At 46.8% G+C, this 25685-nt stretch overlaps 1 protein-coding gene across 3 annotated transcripts in view; it reads right to left on the reverse strand.

Annotated features, from left to right (window-relative positions):
- Nucleotides 1–11011: 11011 nt before the first annotated feature.
- Nucleotides 11012–25685, reverse strand: part of mboat4 (membrane bound O-acyltransferase domain containing 4) — a 39041-nt gene continuing 24367 nt past the window's right edge. For 2 of the 3 annotated variants that reach the window (XM_051930202.1, XM_028804520.2), the window contains exons 2-3: nt 14180–14404; nt 11012–12163 (exon numbers count right to left, since the gene is read on the reverse strand). In XM_051930202.1, the coding sequence (XP_051786162.1) occupies nt 11206–12163; nt 14180–14358 (1137 nt within the window). In that variant the 5' untranslated portion in view covers nt 14359–14404 and the 3' untranslated portion in view covers nt 11012–11205. Of the gene's footprint in view, nt 12164–14179; nt 14598–25685 lie in introns of those variants that run through there. The other variant, XM_051930201.1, reaches the window with a different exon arrangement.

Below are 25685 nucleotides of genomic sequence, written 5' to 3' on the forward strand. Positions count from 1 at the left end.
TTCTTGAAATGACATATTTAACAATTCTGTTTACTGTACAGCATACAGTGGAACCTTGGATTGCGAGTGTTTTGCAAGACAAGCTAAAATTTTTAAGAAATTTTAACTTGATAAATGAGCGAGGTCTTGCAATACGAGTAGTACATATACATGTCACGTGATCACAACTGAGCTGATGGTTCTTCTATCTCTCACTGCGGTATTGTGGGTAATCATCTCCCACTCTCGGTCTCAGTTGGTGTACCTCACTCATATAGTCAACATCCGTACGAGCGTATACTGTTTACTATAGCATTGTGACCACGTGTGTGTGCTGTGACGTGTGAGTCCCTGTCTTGCTCCCCAAAACATGAAGCTGAGTCTCAGTACTTTAGCGACACCAGCTTTATTCAGCTTGAAACAGGAACAGCACGGTTATTTATTGTAGCGGCACCTGCCGCTCTCCTATACACAGACAGCAGGCAGGCAGGGTCATGCCCAGGTTAGTGGCCAAGTAATACTGTGCCCTGCGCATTTATAATGTTCCTTGCATCACCCATCAACGGCAGGCCCTTATAGCTTGACCGCAATCTTTTCGGATTCGCTTTTACGGCAAACTGCTATAGCACTGGAAGTCTGTGGTTGCTTCGGGACGCTCTTCTGTGTGTCGTCCCGTTGGGTGGAGTCGCAAAAGTATTTAGAAACCTTACAGTGCGTAAAGCATTTTTTTAATTTTGTGTCCAAGTGTAGTGACACTGTCATTGGATAGGCTCCTTGTTAAAGTCGCAAAAGAAGAGGAAGATTCCAGTGAGCCAACAGATAGCCATGGTTCCGTTAGTTAGAGTGAATGTCGTCCTGCACAATAACCCTCCTCTCTCTCATCTCACTCACGCCAGTCACGATTCCTTTCAAAGATAAAGTGCAGGTTAATTTGTTTTAGGTGTTTTTACTTTATATTTTGTATTAATCATTTTTATATGAATAGTTTTGGGGTGTGGAACGAATCATCTGAGTTTCCATTATTTCTTATGGGGAAATTCGCTTTGATATACGAGTGCTTTGGATTACAAGCACGTTTCCGGAACGAATTATGCTCGCAATCCAAGGCAGCACTGTATATGAAATGCTAAGGGTCGTCTGTCTGTCGTGCAAACACTCGCACACCGCTGGCCCTTCGTCTTGGTCTTGATCGGCATCTAATTCTGTGAAGTGGCTTCAGTTCCTTCTCATGGCCGTGTGGCTGTGCACACCTGTGCGACTTAAACACGCAGTACTTTGTACATTTGCTGAGCACTTCTTAACTACTGAAAGACTTTATAACTTCCACAAAAGTTCAAGACGCCGTTATTTACAACACACACGCCGTATCTACAGCGCCTTATCTTTTGCATCCATGAGAGCCTCTGTTGACAATCCCTCCAGGTCACAGTGCCTGTGAGTTCATAACTCGTAATCAAGATTATCATTATACAGGGTGTCCATACAGTCGGTGTGTAATTTAAAATAGTTGTAACTTTGTAAGTATATGTGATAGAAAGGATCTGCAAAAAGGATTAGAAAGAAGAAACACGTTTTTTCTTGTTCTTGTTAATTTTCAACATGTCCACCATCATTACTAATACAAAGGGTAATACGATTCTGCAGTTCTCGGAAAACATTTTCAAACTGATTTTCAGTAATACCAGCAATCACATCAGTTATCGTGGCTTGCAAGTCTTCTAAAGATCGAGGTTTGGTTGAATAAACATTTCGTTTTCACAAGTCCCCATAAAAAGAAATCAAAAGGAGTCAAATCTGACAAATGTGGAGGCCGAGAAAAAAATGGTCCATCTCTTCCAATCCATCTGTTAGGGAAATTCTCATGTAGAAACAGTCTAACATGCAAAGCAAAGTGACAAGGAGCCCCATCTTGTTGAAACTCTGTATTCTCTATCAGTCCTAATTGTTCAAGTTAAGGATTAAAGTCATTTTGCAGCATTTCTAAAAAGCTATCACCATTAACAACACGCCCTTCAAAAAGAATGTTCCTATGACTTTTCCCAAAGCACACCACACAATAACTTTGGGAGAATCTCTTTCATGTTCAACAGACTCGTGGATTTCCAGTTCCCCAAATACGGCAAAAATAAAACTTCTAAAGACAAAAAAAAAACAACTAGATACATCAAGCTTTCTAATCCTTTTTACGAATTCTTTCTATCACATATACTGTTTTAAACTGCACACTGACTTTATGGACACCCGGTATTGGTGGGCTACAGCCCTGCAAAGGCCAACGTCCAGCCTGCACCAGTCTTTACATTATAGATGCTTAGACAAAGACTTCGAGGCCTGAATGTAAAGACATCTCTCCCCATTGATTTTGAAAACTGCGAGATTTCTTTGATGCTATCGATCCTTACGCCTGAGTGTTTATTACACAACTTCAAAAAGATGGAAAAACAAAAACCACAGACAGAAGAGCAGACAAGTTTAACAAGATAAATGTGTTCTTCTGACACGAGTTTACATAAGACTGACAACATTCTAACGTCAAATGGTATCACTGCCAAGTTCAGTACAAACAACGGTCAAACATCACCACAAACGGATTCAGTCATTTATTCCAAAGAAGACCACCTCACTCCTACCCATTTTAAGGCCTTGTGTCCATCCAATTGTTCTCCATTCCCTTTTTTGGAGGACCGGCGGTCCGCGTCTTCTACTTGTATTTTAGTAACATTGTGTGTGTTTGTGACGGGAGGCGTTCAAATGCTCATTCACATCTGAGTGAGTTCAGTTTTCATACACGAGTGGTTTATTTAACAGTATTTTATTAAAAATCCGTGTGCGTCGGACATTGTGAGCTTATGACTGAGTGACTTGACATGAGACACAAGTAACAGAAGATTTGCTTTCGTGATTTTTGACAATGTTTGCTGTTGTCCAACGTTGGTCACTACAGAATTCTATTTTGTCAGAAATTTTGTCTCCATTCTGCACGAGAATGTCAGATTAAACCTTTTTCTTGTCCATCACTACAAACTTGATGAGGTGGAGTGGAGTGGAGTGTTCCTTTAAAGCCCAGCGCTTTAACCTCACCAGTCAAATCAGGCCTGTCACTCTGTGGCCCACAGGCATCCCAAAACCCCATCCTTATGGTTATCCACCCCACGGTTATTCCCAGGATGCCCCTTGTGGAGGTTTTCACGAGTAGGTCCAGACCTCGTTACTGCCCCTGCCAGTAGGCCGTGTGGCCAAGTTTGAGCCGTTCCTTCTTTTGTCCTCCCAAACGCTGTTAGGTACGACTGTAAAGATTTCTTTTCCTTTCTCTTGTGTGTCAACTGTCCGGCCTTTTTTTTTTGCACTACACAAAAGACCTGACATCAAGACACTTCACAAAATAAAAAAGGACTAACTAATTACTGTTGGCCACCACAGTGCAGAGCAGTTGGAGGTTGAAAATGACTGAGCAGGAGCCGTCCCACTGGTTGTGTGACTGGGGAAAGTGTCCAAAAGTGACACATCGCTGCAGTGATCCCTTTTTAAAGGAGGGTCGGGGTTGCCGGCCTTTCTTTGACGCTTGCATTGCTTTTGTCACACAGGATGTGTCATCTTTGCCCCCTGCACATTCTAATGTGTCACATCCTTCCCTCTAATGAGCCGTCTTTCCTATGACTGCCACTGCCACCTGTCCCTCCCTTTCAGCGCTGCTGAAGCATGTCCTCGGCTGTCAGGCACACGCACTTCTATCCTTCAAATTAAAGCTGTAACTCTTGCACCTAAAACCAGAGCCGGACAAGACAGCAACAGAGACAAAGGACGTGAGGGTGTGAGCGAGAAAACTGTAAGCACAGTGGGACAGTACCACATGCAGGGCACCAAGCTGCTGCCGTGGTATATTATGGGTGCCAAGCTGTACGCTATCCTGAACTAGAACAGATTTAAGTGCGTGGGACCAGAGCTGAATTCACTTAACCTGTTCTTTGTTTTATGACATCAAAACCATTATGAATGTGAAATGTCTCAGGGCATCCACTTAGCAGTAAATTGTCAGGCCTCCAACCACCAGACTATGGTTGCACCTCAAGATGGCGCACTCTTAATAATCCCCTCACGCGTGCCCGGCTGCACACGTTTTACCTTTGTCACCTCCCAGCTCTTCAGAACCCTGGGTTATCGTTAGAAGCCACTCCTAAGGGACACATTTGGGATGAACGGGGCTCATGGAACTTGTCAAGTGGGGTGCTGGTGCAGGACTGTGCTGCCACCTGGTGGACCACATCTTCACTGCAGCCAAAACCTTCAAAAAGCTCAGGCACACCTGGTAAGTCTCTGTTCATTTTTGTTGTCTCTTCCTAATGCCAGCAGGACACCAATGCCCCCCTCCCAGACCCTGCCTGTCCGTCTATAACACTTCTTACTGTGTCTTTTATATTTATTTGTTCAGCTCTCTTATTATATGGTGCCTTTCAGATCCTGTCTATTATATATTGCCTTTCATTTCTCTTATCATATAGTCCCACAAGTATTATTTAGTGCCTTTCAATTCCTGTTGTTGTCTGTCCTGTAGTTCCCTCCCTATCCCTAAACATATCTTAATTTGAATATGTTACAAACCATGTGCTTTGTATAGGTGGCTAAGAAAACTATTTATGATTTCTTGCAGAACACAACGTTTCTGACATGATGGGTGTGCGTGGTGAGCAACGCTGAACAACAGTAGACAATATCAAATCATCCAAGGTGGGGAGAAAGAACCTGATGTTACTCATGTCGCACAATCCACGTGTCAAGTCATCCAGTCGTATGCTCACAACATCCCAAACACGCGTGATTTGTCCTAACATTTTGTTAAATTGACTCCCCCTTCAGAGAACACATCATGACGTGAGCAGCGAGGATTTGAATTGAAGTCCCGTCTCCCATCGTCGCATTTACATTCACAGCGGTGAGCCAGCACTGGGCCACCTCAGGATTAGTTGACAACGGTCTGTGGGTTGTTGAGGCGTCTCGGGTACCCACAAGTCCGAGGCACGACTCCTCCAGCTAACGTCAGTCAGTCATTGTCCAAGCCGCTATATCCTAACACAGGGTCACGGGGGTCTGCTGGAGCCAATCCCAGCCAGCCCACCGCAGGGCACACACTAGGGACAATTTAGGATCGCCAATGCACCTAACCTGCATGTCTTTGGTCTGTGGGAGGAAACCCACGCTGACACGGGGAGAACATGCCAACTCCATTCAGGGAGGACCCGGGAAGCAAACCCAGCAGCGCTACCACTGCGCCCCAGGTAAAGTTTGACTCGCTTTTAATCTTTATTTGTATTCGTCTCTCATTGTGCGGATATCACGGGAGGTGCAGTGCTAGCCAGTGAAGATGAGGCGGTGAGGTGGTCTTCAGTTCAAGTGCTCTTTGCCGTTTGAGCACACTCCGTTCTCGTTCATGTCAGTGCTTTCTATAACTGGTTTATTTAAGTGTATTTTCGTGATAAATTTGTGTTGTGAGCACGTGACTGGATGGCTTCACGTGGTCAGACTTTTTCAGGGCCGTTTTGATGTTGTTTGCTGTGGTCCAGCGCTGGTACCCCCCCAAGCTCCAATTCTATCCAAATGCTCCATGTAAACATAATTAGACATTTGTCTCACCAATCACAACAACCTGTAGTGGGGTGAATGACATATTTGGCGGGTGGGGTAACCCTTTGAGTGACCGTCATTCAGGAGTCTTTGGAGGTGAAGAGAGTTTAGTGACGGTGGGAGCCACAAGCCCATGAGCTCCTCGTCCGTGTCCAATGCTTTTTTAACTTCCTTGCCGCGATCCAAATGTGCCCAGGTGGGCAGAATCCATGAGCTCAAGTCTGAGCGATTGTACCCTCCAGGTATGGCGTCCAGTAGCATCTGCCTTTGAGGAGCTATGGAGTCAAGGAGTAAATGTGGACGTCTTCTTTTGAGTAAACACAAATAATTTAAAGCCACTGAAAGAAATAGAAGCTTTTAGCAGTTGTTCGAGTTGATCGTGCCGATGGGCCTTTAAGGCAGTAACATCTGGCCATGCCTCATAGACATTTGACGTCAGCACCAGAGGAAGCGCCCGGTCAGGATTCTCTTAGATGAGGGTGCCAAGCTGTGATGTCACCCTGCCCTCTTCTGTCATTTGCAGGCTGACTGCACCAAAGGGGAAATCGATCTCCACGCACGGCCCCAACTTCGGCATGTGCAGACATCTGAGGGCAGGCCGTGTTTAAAGAACGTGATGGGCGCACGATGTGTTTCCACGTGAACTGCAGCTCTTCACTACACTTGGAAAAGAAAAAAGCCCCCAACCACACCCAAGTTGGGAAGGAGCCCCCAGCACATGAACACGTGGCATTAGATAGGCTCCACACTGGTGCCACAGGGCCCCTCCGCTTCAGGTGTGCCCACTGAGCTGCGACTGGCGGCCGCCTTCCTCTCGTTTATCGGCCGCTGGATTAGACAGCAGCAGGTTGTGTAATCTGCTTTGTCTTTCTTATCTCCTGTAAATTCTTTCTGAATTGCTGTCCCTCCGTTTGATTACTCCATCCTGTTTGTCTTCCAAGTGTTCTCCTGTGTGATTTCAGCCGGCGATAAAAACTCGAAAATGTGTGCCGGCTTATTAGCTATAAAACTTGGGACGGTGTTCATGTGTGCTTGAACTAAGAAAAGTGAGAAAAACTCACAACGTTCAACAATTCCTGTCAACTTCACCTCTCATGTCTCCTCTCAACCCCGATTTGTCACCCCGTTGGCTGCATTTCCACCTTCTTTTTAGGTCATCACTGCCCCCATTTATGATTTCTTGATGTGGATTGTCTGGAGTGGACTTTGGTTCAGCCAGCAGGGCCAGGCCATTCACGAGCACACGACAGCGAAGGCCAAAGCCACTGCTTGTATTGTTAATACGATGAATTAAACCGAGATAACAGCCGGATCAGAAGTCAGGTTTGAAAAGTTTTACAACACGATGGGACGTTCATGTGTGTCATCATCTCCTCCTTCATCCATTAGTTAAACTTTATTAATCCAGAGTGGAAATTTAGATGAATACAGCAACAAAAATATTTAAAAAACAGGAACTTGGGATCAACAGAACAGAGTAATGGGGATTGTGGAAGAAAGAGAGGTGAAGAAGAGAGTGCAGACAGGGTGGAATGGGTGGAGAAGAGTGTCAGGAGTGATTTGTGACCGACGGGTATCAGCAAGAGTGAAAGGGAAGGTCTACAAGATGGTAGTGAGACCAGCTATGTTATATGGGTTGGAAACGGTGGCACTGACCAGAAAGCAGGAGACAGAGCTGGAGGTGACAGAGTTAAAGATGCTAAGATTTGCATTGGGTGTGACGAGGATGGACAGGATTAGAAATGAGGACATTAGAGGGTCAGCTCAGGTTGGACCTTTGGGAGACAAAGTCAGAGAGGCGAGATTGCGTTGGTTTGGACATATGCAGAGGAGAGATGCTGAGTATATTGGGAGAAGGATGCTAAAGATACAGCTGCCAGGCAAGAGGAAAATTGGAAGACCTAAGAGAAGGTTTATGGATGTGATGAGAGAGGACATGCTGGTGATGGGTGTAACAGAACAAGATGGAGAGGACAGGAAGATATGGAAGAAGATGATCCGCTGTGGCAACCCCTAACGGGAGCAGCCAGAAGAAGAAGAAGATAGAGACTTTACAGCACAGCCAATACAATCCATCAATAGACAGATAAATAAACAAATAAAGATAAATATGTGTATATTGTGCAGATATTTCAAAGTAAACTTTGAGTACATCAGGAGGAAGCGTCGAATTGCCTGATAGCAGTGGGTAGAAAAAAACCCCAGAAGCACTTCTTAGCCCACCGTGGTGGAGTGAGCCTGTGGCTAAAAGTGCTCAGAAAGAGAGAGTGCCTTCTGGAGAGGATTTTTCATGATGGCACCTAATTTTGTCATCTTCCTCTTTACCAGCACAGCTTCCAGTATGTCCAGGGTTTGTTTTATAATGGAGCAGACTGTCCTGATACGTTTGTTCAGGTTTTGTGCTTCTTTTCAGCTCAAGTTGCTGCAGTGATGAACACCACAGTGGCTACTATGGACTGGTAGAACATTTCCAGCAACTTGCTGCACACATTAAAACACCCGAGTCTCCTCCGCCAGTCCAGTCTGCTCTGGGCCTTCTTGTCCAGCACCACAGTGTTGTCAGAGCAGTCCAGCTTGTTGTTCATGTGAACCCCCAGGTACTTGTAGCTCTGCACCACTTCCACGTCCTCTCCCTGAATGGTGTCAGAGGCTTCTTGGTACACCGGATGTCCACCACCAGCTCTTCCGTCTTGCTGATGTTGAGTTGCAGGTTGTTGTCCCGACACTACGAGACAAGTACAGCCTTCATCTACTCTGACTTGTCTCCGTTATTAATGCAGTTTATGATGGAGGAGTCAGCTGAAATGTTTTGGATGGCTAGCGCTGGTATTGTGCTAGAAGTCTTGGGTTGAGGGTGAATACAGGAAGGGTGACAGGACAGCTCCCTGAGGTACTCCAGTACTGTACACCACCATTTCTGATACACAGTCCCTGTTGGTCAGGTAGTCCATGGTTCAGGAGATTGTGGGGCATCCAGAGTCAAAGCCTTGAGCTTTTTCCCCAGTTAATGAGGCAGAATGGATGAGAGTTTGAGTGTGCAGGCGTCTCACAGTTGTCTCTTAAGGCCTTGTCACATGACGTGACTTTTCCAGCCCTCATTTACATAATCCTAGTGAGTCCGAGGCAGTCGGTGGTGGGCTCCCATGAAGGTCAGACAGTCATCTAGTGTGATGCACCCAGCAACACTGCAGTACAAGACATAAGGAATGAGGACTGCAGGTATCTTGGACCTCACGAATAGAAGAGAAGCTCGTCGGTCTGATGTGTCGTGTTTTATGTACCACCACAGAATGGGGAAAACAAAAAGCGAAGGGTCAAGATTATGGCTCTCCATACCCATTAAGCCTTCTTATAGCGCCAGCTCCATCGGGCAGCACGCTATGGGCTGTCACAAAAAGGGGAGAGCATGACTGTGGTAGAAGGTCGAGGCACATTCAGAAAATGTGACATGGTGGGTGAGATCGGCAACTGCTGTCGGTAAGTCCGACAGGCCCCATGACTAAAGGCTGCCTAATGTAAGACCGGCTTAAGGTAGGTAATCACCAGGTTTTGGTGCGGGCAAATTTTGTAAAAACTCGGCCAAGCCAGAAGGAGAACATCACGTTGCACCGGATTCCATTGGAATTCAATTCTGGCTCTTGGTCAAGTCACTCGTAGTCACTGAGCACCTTGTTCTGACGTCACTCCAGTGTTGTATTGGCTGGAGACTTGAGCTTGTTGTGAATCTGCACACTTTGAACACGTTCTCCTCAAAGGTTTGGCCCCATCTGTTATTTCATTTATCCTGGCAGAGCCCTCATCGTCTTTTGCTGAAAAGCGTTCTCGTGTTTCTAGGACTGCGCCTCATGGTAGTGCTGCTGTTAACACTTTACAGAAGTTGGCCCTTTGAATTTTTGACAGATGGTCCAGGAGTCTGTAGGTTTCAGGAGTGCAGCTGAGTGTGCGCTCACCTGACACCCCAAAGTGACTGTGCGTGTATGGCAGGGATTGGTGACACGCTGCTCTGGAGTTCTGCCAGGTCGGTCCCTGGGGTCCTCAGCCTTTCACATTGCTGACTTTCACTATCACAAGTCGGACACTCCTGTGTTCTTCTCTAGTAATTACTAACCTAACAGTCCACCCAGATACTTGTAGAGTTACAGCACACCACAAACTGGAGTGAGAGTCACCAGGGGTCTTGCCCAGCTCCCGATCTGCTGGTTAACAGTGGCATCTAGTGGCCTCTGCGGAAACTGCACTTCTGAGTCTTCAGTATCCATCGGGTTAGTCTTGCAGGGCACCTACCATCTTCTTACTCTTCATCCTGGTCTTACAGTCAGAAGAGTCTTGCCACTTGTTCTCTTGGGCTTCTGTCACTTTGGTTTTTTTTCTGGAACTGGGGTGTGCCAGGCAGGGTCACCTGGGGCCAGCATAAGAAACTAAACTGGCTTTACAGAGTGAGTTTTCTTTTTGTGTCTGCACCAGAGATGTTTGCACGCCCCCAATCCAAATCCCCCATGTGCTTTTTCTTATGTTTGTCATTTTGTTTTAGGAGCCTGTTCTGTGGAGAGGATACGGCCTCCCAGATCTAGCCTGTGGTGTCTTCTGGTTTTGGTGTCACATCACTGAAGACTTGCGTGTGACCCTGTCTGCGAGTGTCAGTGGGCTCTGTGATGGTCTTGGTGTCTCGTCCAGCACTTGGAAAGGATTTGGCCCCATGACACTGACCGGGACTAAGTGGGTTTGAGAGGGTGGTGGTGTATTGTATTAGGGCACATGCAGACCTTCAGTGTTCAAATAAAGGTGCTTCAGATAGAGCAAGCTGAACGTTTCTATTTTGGCCACACATTCGTTTGTTTTCAGTATAAAAAATAAAAATACCGATGCCGCCTCATTGATCTAACGTCCATAAGAAGAGGTCTTCGATCAAACACTGATGTAAGTGTAGCGCATGGGCCGAAGTCGTGAGTGTCTGACGATCTCCTCGTTTGTCTGTGGTTGTCCTTCATGCATTCTGTGTCATGGAGTTACGTGAGGCTTACCGATGAGCCATAATATTAGCCAGCCACTCTACGGCTCCATCTTCAGACTCCCCTCTCGGTGTTCATCGTCGTGAAGCGCCTCCTGTGTTTGGATCGCCGCTGGAGTTCTTTTCGGTACATGCACGCTTTCCCACACTTCTCGCCCAGCAGATAGCACAGTTGTTCTTCTTCTTCCTCTTCCTCATAAGAGTAGCTTTAGCAATGCACTTCTCGCCCAGCAGATGGCGCCACTGTTCCTTTCTTGAACAGGCCTGCGAAGGACAGAAGGTTGGGTGGGCTTTGCCCAAAAATTGGCAGAAAAACATTTTGAAGATGGAAGGTTTCGTTCATCAGCAAATAAATGAAAAATGAATGAATGCATGAGGGAATAAATCAGTCAATAATTCAATAAATGTGACTAATGAATGATTTAATTAAGTTATTTGATCAATTGATAAACTAATTTTTACCTACATGTATCCATCACTGCTGTCATAATAAGGGGGACACGTTTAAATCAAAGATGAGGCTTTCATGTGTGGCGCTGTTCGAATTCCATGGCCGTCCTTCCCTTCCGATTCTCCCCCTTTGGTCGCCGCGACTCGGATTAGTTTTGTTTTTTCTTGGGTAGGACAAAAAGCAGGAGGCAGTAGAGAAGTGGAAAGAGCGAGATGGGGGAGCCCCAGACTAGCCGAACAGCAGAGGGCTTCCTCAGCTCAACAGTCATGATGACAAAGGCCACCACCAGTTGCGTCTGGGCCCATGTGATCATTTGGTAGAGCCATCGTACGGCGCCACCCCGGACGTAAGGGCGTAGAAATGCGTGAATGCGGTAGTCTGCCTCCACTGTGGCGGCCCAGCACAGGAACCCAACAATCTGGCCAAGGTGAAGCCCATGCCACCATGCTGAAAAGCCAAAGGTGGCCAGTAGCCTGTACCTGTTGATCTTCTGAAACACCAGCCTTCTGAGCCAGTCTGCTGTGGTCTTGTTCCATGAACGTGCAAACTGAGATACCATATTGGTCGTCTCCAAAGTCCAAATGTCAGCATCCCAGAGGTCATTCCAAAGTGGACTGCCATTGGCACTACAGCCTCCAAAACCCAAGCCAGCTGCAATATTGATGGCCTCACTGAGGACCCAGTGAGAATAGTAGCTCATCTTATAGAGCAGTGAAAGGCCCCAAATGGAGACGACGCCTTGCAGTCCGCCGTGGTGTGTGATGTCGAAGAAGTCGTAGCCTATCCTGATGCCAAGCAGTGCCTTTAGGCACTCTAGTGACAGAAACAAAAAGCATTTTCGACACACGTGCCACAAGGCAATGGGGTGTCTCTGTCCGCTCATCTCCACCGATGACTTGAAGGTCCTGAAGGAGCACAGGGGTCCACCGAGGAGGGCGGGAAAGTAGAGGGTGTAGCTGAGGAATGGCAACAAGGAGCGGGCTTTCTGTAGGTGGGAGCCGCTTTCTGCTAAACCCCTGAGTGTCACCTGGCCATCCTGAACATCCATCGAGACGGACGTCACACGCTGTGTGAGAAGCATCAGCGAAGACATCGCAATGAGCAGCCTGAAAAGTCACAAATCACTTGGTCAGCCTTTAAAACGGGGCCATCAAACACCAACACCATCACAAGGACATACTGTACATGCAAATGAGATGCTAATAATTCACAAGTCTACAGAAACACCAGGCACTTAATAGGGCTGAGCCCCTATATGACCCCACAACAACTTGTGCCCTGTGACGTCTGCGCGTATAGTGCAGGGACGGGCGCCTTTGTTCAACTCGTCATATCAGTGGAGGTGGAAAAGGCCATCGGACGTCACCCCAGGATGTCTCAGTGAGGTCACATCTTTGGCTCGCTGTCCTAACACTCAATCATCGAGAGTGATGTGCATTGCCAATACTTCAGTGATGTACTGCTAAATACAAAATGGAAACCTCAGTGTGTCCTTTGAAGCCACCATCAGGCAGCTGGGGTTGTGAATTCCTCCCACACAAAGCACTAAAAGGAGAGTAGGCCTCTGAAAGCCAACACAAAAGGCCAGTCCTGCCCTTAATTTAGGTCTGGGCTCTTGATTTGGCCTCACCCTGGGCCACCTAACCACTACTCAAACGGTGGGCGCAGAAATGAGGCCGAGGCTGATGAATGTTTAAAAATAATTAGGAGGTCACAAAGGATGAAGGAGAGGAAAACCGTGAAACTTCACGTCCACAAAACCCAAAGAAAGTAGTTCAGGATGAAATAATTTAGTAGCCAAAAAAAAACGCCAAGGGTAGGACAGGAAGAACGGCAAAAACAGGCAAACAAACCGGAGGGAAATCGCTGGACAGAAAGCCAGCTGCTGTACTCGGAATCTTTAATTAGTTTTTGCTCTTTAATTTCTGTAGGTTTTTTGTTCCTTTATATCAGGCTTGGTAAATATTATTCCGATTTGTATTTCAAGATGTTAATATTCATGTCTTTCTCGTCTTTGTGGTAGTTAGCTTGGGCAGAGTGACGTGTTACATCGGTCACTCTGGAGGATCTCTGCTTCATGTAGTGTGCGCTTCGTAGCGAGTTCACTTTATTTTGTTCCTCTGCCATAGTTACTACGCTGACCATTCCGGGCTGCGATTTGTGTTTTGACGAAAGACACAAAGGATTTTGTGGTATTTGAATTAGCCTCGAATCTCAAATACTTTTAAATTACCTTCCAGTCCCTCTAAAATTGAACTAAAATCTCCATTCCTTCATGCTTAGGCAGAATAAGAGGCGACAAAACCAGAAAATCCAAATTTATACAAGAAAAATGGAGAACTAACCACAACCAACCCAGAAGCCGCTGAACGCTCCTCATCATTGGGCCAGCTGCCTAATTATGTGGCCCTTAGGCTCGACATACAGGAGGCAGGGCAGATAACAAGCAATAATGCTAAAAACTTAACAAGACACACAATAACAACATAATTAAACCATGCAACATCAACAACAGCCATAACACAAACAATACAACAACAACACAAAAGGAAAAGTAAAATTAATAACATAATGTGTAAAAAACTAAATAATAACAAAAGCTAAACTTGATCGAAGACCCTGACTCCAGCTGTACCATAATGGTAGCCATGCTTTGAAAGACCCTCACCACTGCTCACACCCCTTCAGCCACAACATGGAGGCTGAGCGGCTGATTTGGTCCACACAGGTGGGAGTTGCGGTGCCTCCATGTTCACCGCCAGGCACTTGGCGTGTTTAGGAAGGCTCGGCTACTCACTTGCTGCCCCTTTTAATTGAAAAATATCAATGGGGGACTCCTCACTTCTCCTCGGGCCTTCAGAGGATGTGTGTGTGTGTGTGTGTGCCCCCTGATCGTGTAAGAGGCAGGGTGCTGTAGTCACCAAGACATTTGCCGGTTTGGCTGCCACCTTTGATTGTGTGGCCTTAAGTCAGTCATGTGACCTTCTGGGCTCCAACTGTAAAGACGGGATGTGAACGGCCGTGACAAATCCTGGACTTGTAAGTCGCCTTGGAGAAAGGGGGTCATCCAAATATAAAAAAAAAAAAACAGTACATTTTTGTTAAAGCAGAGAATCCGTTACCTGGCATCTGGAGCTTCTCGAAGCTTGTATTCTTTATACTGAAGAAACAGATGCCAGGCTGTCTGCCAACTCATCTGGACAAGGAATACCCAGGTGTGAAGGCATGGCGGGCTGACCAGCTTCAGCATCAGCACAAAGGACAGCGCTGGGAGGAGAATCAGGGGGCAGTAGGGGCCCATGGTGACCACCGCCAGCAGCAGCCCACCCAGCAGCAGTGTGAGGTGCCTGCAAAGACAGAGAGTTTCATGAGGAGCTGGCAGATCGAGGCCTAGGGCTTGAAAAGGAGACATTACAGCCCAAGCGTCCTTCTGTCCCGGTCTTCACGCTGGAATTTACAACATCACTTCATCATCTGAGCTTTAGGTGGCGTTAAGTTCCCCTTACCTGCCAGTCCAACCTCCAGTAGAAACTCCTCTCCTCTCCCACCAAAATGTAATACATCCTGTGGGTCCTTGGTGGAATGAGACCCCCGTGTGATGCCCTGTGCCTTCAGACTCTGCTCATTTCATACCCTTGGCATCTTGTAGCTCATGACTGGGCGTTCAGGACAACAACTGAGACACAAAATATCATGTAAAAAATATCCAAATCATGCAAAAAGAAAAACAAATCTGAATCTCAGAGTCAAACTGATGAATGTCAGGCCATTTCTAACCTGCTTGATCCAGTCCAGGGTCACTCGGGGTTGAGTGGGCTACCCCAGCTAGCATCAGGCACAAGGCAGGAACAAACCTGAACAGGATGCCAGTCCAATGCAGGGCAAACACACCAAACACACACACGGGCCAACCCGCCGTCCCTAATTCACCTCACGTGCTTGTAATTGGACTGTGAGGGGAAAGCCATGGAGATGTGTGGAGAAGAGCAAAATCACAGTCAGGTCAGGTCAGGGTGGGGAGCATGCACTGGTACAACACGTTGTCACACCCACCACATGATGAAACAGCTCGGGGTCCCGGACAGTAACCCCCAGGGCAGACACGCGGTCCAGTGCCACCCTCCGGAAATGACCTTCAATCTGTTGCTGCCAGGTGTTATGTGGGCAACCCCATGGCCTGGTCCAGCCACTCGGGTCCTCAACAATGAGGGTCCTGTGAGCCGGATCACCCTCGGGGGAAACGCGCCGTAGTGCCATAACTGACACTCCCTCTCAATGCAGGTAATGTGCCTCATTCGGGACTCCATGAGCAACACAAAGTGAAACCAGCGGTACTCAAGGATTTTCCGGAGAGACACAGCACTGAAGGAGTCCAGTCTTCATCTCAGGTCACCGGATAGGCCTGGGCCTTCCACATTCAGGTGCATTCTTACAACAATTAACTGAAACCCCCCGACAGATGACCTCCATCGACCCGATTCTGTGGCTTCTAACACCACTGATGATTTAGGGGCGTCGTATTAAAGGCGGTGAATACTTACGTGATCAATGATTTTGCATTTTAGATTTGTAGTTCATTTAGACCACTTTGCAGAGATCTGCTTCCATTTTGACATTAAAAAGTCTTTTTCATTTGATCAGAGAAGCCAAATTTAATTCACTTTGATTCAATGTTAAAATGTGAAAACTTCCAAGGGGGTGAATAGTTTCGATAGGCACTGTAAGAAAGCAACTGTAACATGTTGGACGGCCGCTGCACGTGCGAATCAAATTTTATATCACAGCTGCAGTTGGTTCACAGAGTCCTTACACGGACCCCCAAGAGTGAGCACAGGTCCAAATGGAGTATCGCCACGACTGCTGAAGGTCTGTGCATCAGAGCTAGGGGGTTCTCTACAGCGCATCTTCAACCTGAGCCTGGAACAGGGGAAAGTCCCGAGGCTTTGGAAAACATCTTGCATCACCCCAGTCCCAAAGGTATCACGTCCTGGTGAGCTGAATGACTTCCGGCCTGTCGCTCTAACATCACATGTGATGAAGACCATGGAGCGGCTGCTGCTTCATCACCTGAGGCCACAGGTCCAACATGCCCTCGACCCTCTGCAGTTCGCATACCAGGAGAAGGTGGGAGCGGAAGATGCCATCATCTATATGCTACATCGATCCCTTTCCCACTTGGAAAAAGGTAGTGGCGCTGTAAGAATTATGTTTCTAGACTTCTCTAGCGCCTTCAGCACCATCCAACCTCTGCTCCTTAGGGACAAGCTGACAGAGATGGGAGTAGATTCATACCTAGTGGCATGGATCGTGGACTATCTTACAAACAGACCTCAGTATGTGCGTCTCGGGAATTGCAGATCTGACATTGTGGTCAGCAACACAGGAGCGCCGCAGGGGACTGTACTTTCTCCGGTCCTATTCAGCCTATATACATCGGACTTCCAATACAACTCGGAGTCCTGCCACGTGCAAAAGTTTGCTGACGACACTGATATCGTGGGCTGCATCAGGAGTGGGCAGGAGGAGGAGTACAGGGACCTAATCAAGGACTTTGTTAAATGGTGCGACTCAAACCACCTACAACTGAACACCAGCAAAACCAAGGAACTGGTGGTGGATTTTAGGAGACCCAGGCCTCTCATGGACCCCGTGATCATCAGAGGTGACTGTGTACAGAGGGTGCAGACCTATAAATACCTGGGAGTGCAGATGGACGATAAATTGGACTGGACTGCCAATACTGATTCTCTGTGCAAGAAAGGACAGAGCCGCCTGTACTTCCTTAGAAGACTGGCATCCTTCAACATCTGCAGTAAGATGCTGCAGATGTTCTATCAGACGGTTGTGGCGAGTGCCCTCTTCTACGCAGTGGTGTGCTGGGGAGGCAGCATTAAGAAGAAGGATGCCTCACGCCTGGACAAACTGGTGAGGAAGGCAGGCTCTATTGTTGGCATGGAGCTGGACGGTCTGACATCCGTAGCAGAGCAACGGGCACTCAGCAGGCTCCTATCAATTATGGAGAATCCACTACATCCATTAAACAGTGTCATCTCCAGACAGAGGAGCAGTTTCAGCGACAGACTGCTGTCACTGTCCTGCTCCACTGAAAGACTGAGAAGATCATTCCTCCCCCAAACTATGCGACTCTTCAATTCCACCAGAGGGGGTAAACGTTGAGCATTATTCAAGTTATTGTCTGTTTTTTACCTGCATTTTTTATTACTCTTTAATTTAATATTTTTTTGCTGCTGGAGTATGTGAATTTCCCCCTGGGATTAATAAAGTATCTATCTATCTATCTATCTATCTATCTATCTATCTATCTATCTATCTATCTATCTATCTATCTATCTACATCACACCCATCCTGCTTCGAGGCTCCCTGTGTCTTACAGAATTGAATATAAATTTCTATTATTAACATCCAAAGTTTTAAATGGCCTCTCAGCAGACTACATAGGTGACCTTCTCCATCACTCTGGTCCTGTTTGCCCACTAAGGTCCTCTGATTCTGGCCATCTTGTTGTGCCCCACACTGACCTGCACTCTGTGGGTGACGGGGCCTTCAGCTGTATAGCGCCCAGACTTTGGAATGACCTCCCTAAATTAATGAGATCAGCGACTCCAACTGAAAACTCATCTGTTCAGAAAGGCTTTTAACTTCACCTGACATTCTGCCTCCTCTTTCAGTCTTCCTCTCTGTCCAGATACTCAGAATGATTAGTGTGTGTGTGTGTGTGTTATATCATAAATGATGTGATTTGCTAGGCTTTCTTTTAGTATTGAATTTAGTATTTTACTCTGGTTTATTGTCTTTTATCCTATTTAATGACTTTGTACCGTATGTCTTGTATCTGTCTGTTTTAATGTGCTATTCAGGAAACCTCTGTGTCCAATGTTACAGACACCTGCTGTTTCTTTATGAGCATGGGAAAGGCGCTATATAAATAAAATGTATTATTATTATTTGCTAATACGCTCGATGTGCGCGACACGACACGACTGTTAGAAGGTACTGAAGCCCCCCGCGGCGCCTGTTGTTTGTATTCACACCTTTCTGTTGTTTTTCTCTAATTTCACGGTTTGGTTTTTCGCTTTTTCCTCCGTAGTTTATGTTTCATGTCCGCAGTGTGCCTTCAAATTTCAGTGCAAACATGAAGATTGCGTTTCATTTTTTCCTCTTTTTATCCTATGTTTATTAGTAATAATGGATGGAAAATCCCCAGAGACACGATGAATACCCGGAGGTTCTCATTCAGGGCTCTGGAGCTGTGAGGTGGTCGCACTAACCGCTGAGCCCCCAAACGCGAGTGTGTCCTCCGCACAGGTAAGTCCTTCCCTCTGCTCCCTCCTGGTGTTTCTTGGTGTTTTTCTGCCACCTGCTGTTACGTCACGACTCTCCTGTCGTTGTCTTTTTCAGACGCGAGCGGCGGCCAGAGGAGGCTCTTCAAGCCGCGACAAACTCACTGGTGACACCTGCTGGCCAAACAGGCGCACAGCACTCCGCACCGTGCCTTTAATCTCAAGTGGGGTCACAATTTCCTGTACAAAGAGAAGCCATAAAGGGCTCACAGGGTGCCGGAATATACCCTAGTGACACTGGGCTGAGGCAGGAAGTAATCGGGGGGTCAATGCTTCGTTCACTTGTACTCAGTCCATCTGGATTGTAAACCTTTAAACACGAGCACCAGAGGACACGGGGTCCAGGACTGGGAAGGGGGCAACTCAATGCAGTCTCTTTGGACGGATTTTAAGTTATAGACACTTAAATCTGTGCCTATATAGTGCCTTTCATAATGAACAGCATTGCACAAAAGTATTTAAAGAAACTGAGTTTACACTGTAATTTACAGTAACTGCCCCCACCTTCTTCTTTTATTTCATTATACTCTGATATTCAGATCACCATGAAACCCACTTATCCAAGTCAGGCAGCAGGGTAGGGTCCAATCTTGGACTGGGTGCCAGTCTTTTGCAGGGCACAGTCACACTCACTCACACTTGCCAATCAACCTTTAGCAGCCCACCATAGCTAATCTTGTTTTATATAGCGCCTTTCACAGTCAGTGCTAGGACAAGGGGCTTGAAAAGCCCCCCACAAGAAAAGCACATGACTTCCATTCACTGCCTGGCTCTGTTTACCAAGGCCTATCCTGGCACCGGGCACAAGGTGGGCACTAAAGCCTGGCAGGACACAAGGATTTTATTTTATTTTTGCTTAATTAATATTCATCCAATACAACTTTCACAGCTTTATTGTTATATAGCGCCTTTTGCAGTGAGTACTGCTGCTACATGGCCCTAATCAAAGCAACTGACCCTCATTTTTACATTTGATGTTATTTACAAGTAAAGACAATTCTGAGTTTAATGATTTTTACAGCCGATCTGGATGTGCCTCATATAACACACGCCGGCCGTCAGTCTCACGGCGACAGATGCAGGACTGTTTACATTCAGAGCACTCGGACCCCTTCACTTCCCGCAGACTTTGTTGTGTTGCACGTTTCACTTTAAATGGACACATTTACCATTTTTGCCCATCAATCTACACTGAACAGCCCATAACGACAAAGTGAAGTCTCACCTCCTGAAAGGTTTATTCAAAGCTAAAAACTGAGGTCTCTCCTTCCTAGAAGTAGTCGGACCCTTTGCTGTGGCCCTCCAGATTGTGCTCAGGTGCCTCCTGTTTGCTTTAATTCTCCTTGAGATGTTTCTAGAACTTGACAGGAGTCCACCTGTGGCCAACTGAAATAACTGGACAGCATTTAGGAAGGCACACTCCTGCGTATTGAAGGTCCCTCCATTCACACTGCATGTCAGGACAAAAACCAAGCCATGAAGCCCAAGCAGCTCCCTGTAGACCTCTGTGATCGTGTTGTGGTGAGATGTCGATCAGGACAAGGCTGCCATAAAACCATCTCTGAAGGTTTGGGCATCCCCAGGAGCACAATGGCCTCCAACATTGTGAAACAAAAGAAGTTTGGAACCAGCAGGACTAGAGTTGGACGTCCAGATGAGCTGAATAACCAGGAAAGGAGGGCCTTAGTCAGGGAGGTGACCGAGAACCCAACGGTTGCTCTAACAGAGCTTCAGAACTCCTCTGCTGAGATAGTAGAACCTACCGGAAGGAAGACCATCTCAGCAGCGCTCCATCGTTCAGCTGTTTATGGAAAAGCAAATAGATGGCAGTCACTCTTGAGTGAAAGGCATAGGACGGAATTTAAAGCACTCGGAAGAAGATTCCCTGGCCTGATGAGACAAAAATAAACTCTCTGGGCAGAACTCCAAGCACCATGTCTGCTGAAGACCAAGCACGGCTCATCACCGGCCTAATGATGTCCATACAGTGAAGCATGGTGGTGACACACGACCCTATGGGGGTGCTTCTCAGCGACATGCAGGCTTTTCAGAGTTGAGAGAAGGATGAATGCAGCTAAATACCGAGGGGTCCATGAAGAAAACCTGCTTCAGAATACACGTGAGCTTAGAGTGGGGCGACAAATGACCCAAAGCATCCAGCAGGGACGACACTGGAGTGACTTGAGTGGCACAGCCAAAGCCCGGAGAACATCTGTGGAGAGACCTGGAGATGGCAGTTTACAGACCCTGGGGTAATGGGGTAAGCTGCCCAAATCCAGGCGTGCAAAGCTTGTGGAGGCTTCCCTGAGAGAGACCTGAAGCTGTATTTGCTGTCAAAGGGGCTTCTACAAAGTACCGAATTAAGGGTCTGGATACTTATAAGAGATTTCAGTTTTCGATTTTGAAAAAATCTTTCTAAAAATATGTTTTCATTTGTTATTATGGGTTACTGAGTGTAGATTGATGGGCAAAAATGGCAGATGCATTCCTGTAAAATTAAATGTACAGCTTATTAAAGTATGTAGACAGTAAACACTTTCTGAATCTACTGTATGTCTATAATTCTTGAGCTTCTCGAAAAGCTGAACTTTCCCCTTGGGTCAAATCAGCTTCTACCGTCCGTCCATCACTTTGTTATGAGAATGGGAGATTAGTTAAGAGAGCCCTCTCAGCACAAGCCCTCCTATTTACTTTCCTCTGACAGAGCGCCCCCTACAGGACAACAGCAAGATGTGCTTCATTGGCCTCAGAATTGCAAGTGTGGCTCACAGTCCATGACCTGCAATGGCGCCACCCGCTGGCAGAGTGCTTGTTCAGTTCATTTCAGTTTATTCCTGTGTGACGCTGCACAACTTTAGAGGTAAAGTACAAATGACAAGTTCTACAAAATAAATAATGTACACACATAAAATTGCAGATTTGGTTAAACGGGCACTAAAACTGTTTAGAGTACAGGTAACCGTAAATGGATCCTTACAAGACATGTCTGTTAATGTTATTTTGGAGAAAAGGAGACGTGAGCTCGGAGTGGGGCGACGGTTCACCTCTCAGCACAACAAACGACCCAAAGCATCCAGCCGGGACGACACTGGAGTGACCTGAGTGGTGCAGCCAAAGCCCCGACTTAAACCCCATAGAACATCTCTGGAAACATCTGAAGATGGCAGAAGCTTCCCATTCCAATCTAATGGAGATGGAGAGGATCTGCCAGGAAGAATGGGATAAAGCGGCCAAATCCAGGTATGCAAAGTTTGTAGAAGCTCGATATCGGGGTCGTTCTGAGCTTTGATTCTGACAGATCCTGTGAAACTTGGGGTTGCTTTCCCATGACACAATAAATCCAGCCTGAGAATGGCATTTACTGTAACAATGAAGGCTTCTGCCTGTGAACCACCGCAGCACATCTTTAGGATGTGACAGAAAAACTGGAAGCAGAGGCCACACGGGCAGTGGCAGGTCTGGATGTGAATTCTGAGCCCTGGAGCTGTGAGGCCACCAATGACCCCTGTGCCAGTCTCATTCACGTTTTTGTTATTACGTTTTCTTCTCATTCAGACATAATGCCAACAGGGGAGCGTTTCCTTTTCCACAGACCCCTCACAGCTTGTTCAGGGCTTGTTGGGGGTGTCTGAAGGAGTACGGCAGGAGGAAAGGCGCCTCGGAGACGCTTCTCATCTGCCTGGCACTGCTGCACATGGGTTGAAGTGCCCGTCCCACCAAATGTGTCATTCACTGCAGGCCCCCCGCTGGCGTTTCTGCAGTGGGCCCGTGGAGGCCTCACGTATCCCTGAGCTCTGCAGCACAGAAGATGGTCCATCGGGGAGGCCGCACTGCCACATTTGGCATGGCTTTGAAAGTGCGGACGGTGACCGTAGACGAGAGCGTGGGAGACAAGAGCTGACATCTGCACATTCCTGGGGTCAGTCGTTTTAGAGGCTGGGGGAGCAGCCGTCTGACTGACATTAGAAACCCCGGTGGGCTTCAAGTGTCGAGCTCTACAAGCCCAGTCAGGCCTTCCGTTTGATGGATTTCACAAACAGCTGCTTCTTGATTTTTATTCCTGCTGGCAAAGTGGGGCACTGGGACAGGCAAGAGGGACTCTTGGCAAACTGCGCAGTGTTGCTTCCGGATGTGCAGCTGGGCTGTGAATCTCCGGCTGCCCACCACTGGCACTTTGAACAGTAAAAGAAAAACAGAAGGAAGGAAAAAGAAAGAACGTGGGAGCTGCAGTGCGAGAGTGAGTGGCACAGTGGGGGGCACACAAGACTCGCCTGCCGACGGCCTCTGTGGTGTTTGCACGTTGTCACCCATGTCCATGTAGGATCTGCTCTGCGTACTCCACCTTACCAACAACAACATGCCAAAGACTCTGAGCGACTCTGTGAATGTGCGCTGTGATGGACTGGCGACCGAAACAAGAAGGTGCATGTCAAGGTCAGAGAATAGAGTAAATGTGAAAACATTTGATATCTCTTGTGGGTGGCACCACTGATGTCTCGTAGTAAGGAGGTCAGGATTTGTGTTGCAGGTCCATCCTGAGTGGAGTTTACACACTCTTCAGATGTTTGTGTGAGTTTCCTCCGGGTGTTCCGGTTTCTTCCCACAGTCCAAAGATATGCCGGTGAGGTGGACGAGTGGTCCTAAATTTTCTGGTGATGTGTGTGTGCGTTCTCTCTGTGATGGACTAGTGCCCTGTGAAGGTGTTATTCCTGCCTTGTGCCCTCTGCTTGCTGGGATAGGCTCCAGCACCTCCACAACCCTGCTCGGGATAAACCAGATTAGATAATGGAAGGATATCTCTTTCTCGGTGTGTTCCTTCAGCATTCCTCATATGCCTTTCCTCGGTATCCTTATGCGTGTGACCATCTCTTGCCCCACGCTCCACGGTCTCTCGGGCACATTTCCCATGTAGCCTGCTTCTCAGACTCTTTCATTTTGGGGTGCCTTGCTCACCTTCTGTCCAGTTTTAAACTACCACCAACAGTAGAAGGGTCCCCGTTACCCACTGTGATTCTTGCTAACACTTCCCGTCTCTGCAGGTGACTTTCAGCGTTCCTCCTACATCTTTACTTCTCCTCATGTGTCTCAACCTCTCTTTCCCAGCACCTCCTGTGTTGAACGCATCACCAAAGCCAAACTGACCAATCAGATCGCTCAGAGTGATAAACAAAGCACACACACGCAGACAGTAGGGTTTTATTACATACAATAGATACAAATGAGAGCACACATTCAGATCTGAAGAAGATGGGCGATTAAAGATTCCAAGGAATAATAAAATAACACTGGGAAGATGAGCTTTTAGTTATGGAGCTCAAAACAGCGTAATGATCTGCCTGCTTGTGTATGCGATGCCCCTTCGGTCTTCAGGATGAAGACTCAAGACTTTAGTCAGCACACCCTGACTAGAACTGCTGAGTATCTGCGCATACTGCATCTCCATTTGTTAGCCATTTGTACAAAAACATCAGTAACACAAAATTTATAAACCGTTACCAACCCTCCTCTGCTCTTCTCTGACCCCTGCTGTGACACTTGGCGCCGCTGCTGTACTGCCCACCTGTGACAAAGACACCAGCAATATTTGGGAGGCACGGAATCCCAGGATGAAAAGAGTTTGTTGTTTTATTAAACTGAACAGCACCCACATCTGTATTGTGGTAGAATGCCCAGAAGGGAGTGGGCAGCCACTTGGCCGGGGTCTCCAGGACTCTGACTGGGTTTAACTCTGGCTGTCGCTCTGCTTTGTAACTGACTGTGGACCCCCTGGAACTTTATTTTCTCCAGAGATGTTGCTTGTCATCTGGCCATATCTCCAAAATAACATTAACAGACATGTCTTGTAAGGATCCAGTTAGGGTTACCTGTACTCTAAATAGTTTTAGTGCCTGTTTAACCAATTCTGCAATTTTATGCCCAAACATTATTTATTTTGTAAACTTTACCTCTAAACTTATTACAGCACTCTGAGTCTGCACTCAGTGAACAGCATCACACGGAAATAAACTGAAATGAACTGAACAAGCACTCTGCCAGCGGGTGGCGCCATTGCAGGTCATGGACTGTGAGCCACACTTGCAATTCTGAGGCCAATGAAGCACATCTTGCTGTTGTCCTGTAGGGGGCGCTCTGTCAGAGGAAAGTAAATAGGAGGGCTTGTGCTGAGAGGGCTCTTTTAACTAATCTCCCATTCTCATAATAATACTAACTGAAACACCCAGTATTGCCCAGGAGGCAAACAAAGTTTTGTTTTTTAATTGTTTGAGAAAAACATAATAAAATTTAACAAAAAACACAACTTTAAAAATAAAAATAAATTAATAAACAATGAAGCCTCAATAATGTGCTTGTCTTGCGGTCTTGTATGTATGTTATCATCCACTTGACGCTCAGAACTGGCCAACTCTATTTAGTTTCAAGAGCAACAGGGGCGCAGTGGGGCTCAGACATAAAGAAATGCTGGCAGTCGCCCTCTGGTGGGCGTTCCGAGTGTCAACTGGATCATAACATGCATACAAGATCGCAAGATCACCCCCCACCCTACCCAGAAGGGGGTGGCTTAGGGTTGATTTCCCCCTACAGTATTTTTAGTTGATCAATGAGAAACATGAGTACCAAGTTTCATGAAAATTGCTCCAGCCATTCGGAAGTGATGCTAGAACATTCACACACACACACACACACACACACACACACACACACACATTGACTTTTAGATATATAGATGATGGACAGATAGTAGTAGCTGATTTGACCCAAGGGGAAAGTTCAGCTTTAAGAGAAGCTCAAGAATTATAGACCTACAATGGATTCAGAAAGTGTTTACTTTCTACACAATTTAATGTGCTGTAGATTTAATTTTTCATGGATGCATTTGCCATTTTTGCCCATCAATCTACACTCAATAACCCATAATAACAAAGTGAAAACTTGTTTTCAAAAAGGTTTGCAAATTTGTTCAAAATCAAAAACTGAAATTTCTTATAAGTATCCAGACCCTTAAATCGATACTTCACAGAAGCCCCTTTAGCAGCAAATACAGCTTCAGGTCTCCTCAGGTAAGCCTTCACAAGCTTTGCACGCCAGGATTTGGGCAGCTTACCCCATTTGTCCTGGCAGGTCCTCTCAAGGTCCATTAGAATCGATGGGAGTGTTTGTGATCTGCCATCGTCAGGTCTCTCCACAGATGTGTAAGTCTGGGCTTTGGCTGGCCACTCAAGGGCAGTCAGCCACTTGTCCCAAAGCCACTCCAGTGTTATCTTGGCT

The sequence above is a fragment of the Erpetoichthys calabaricus genome, chromosome 7, assembly GCF_900747795.2.
Source record: "Erpetoichthys calabaricus chromosome 7, fErpCal1.3, whole genome shotgun sequence".
Classification (NCBI taxonomy): domain Eukaryota; kingdom Metazoa; phylum Chordata; class Cladistia; order Polypteriformes; family Polypteridae; genus Erpetoichthys; species Erpetoichthys calabaricus.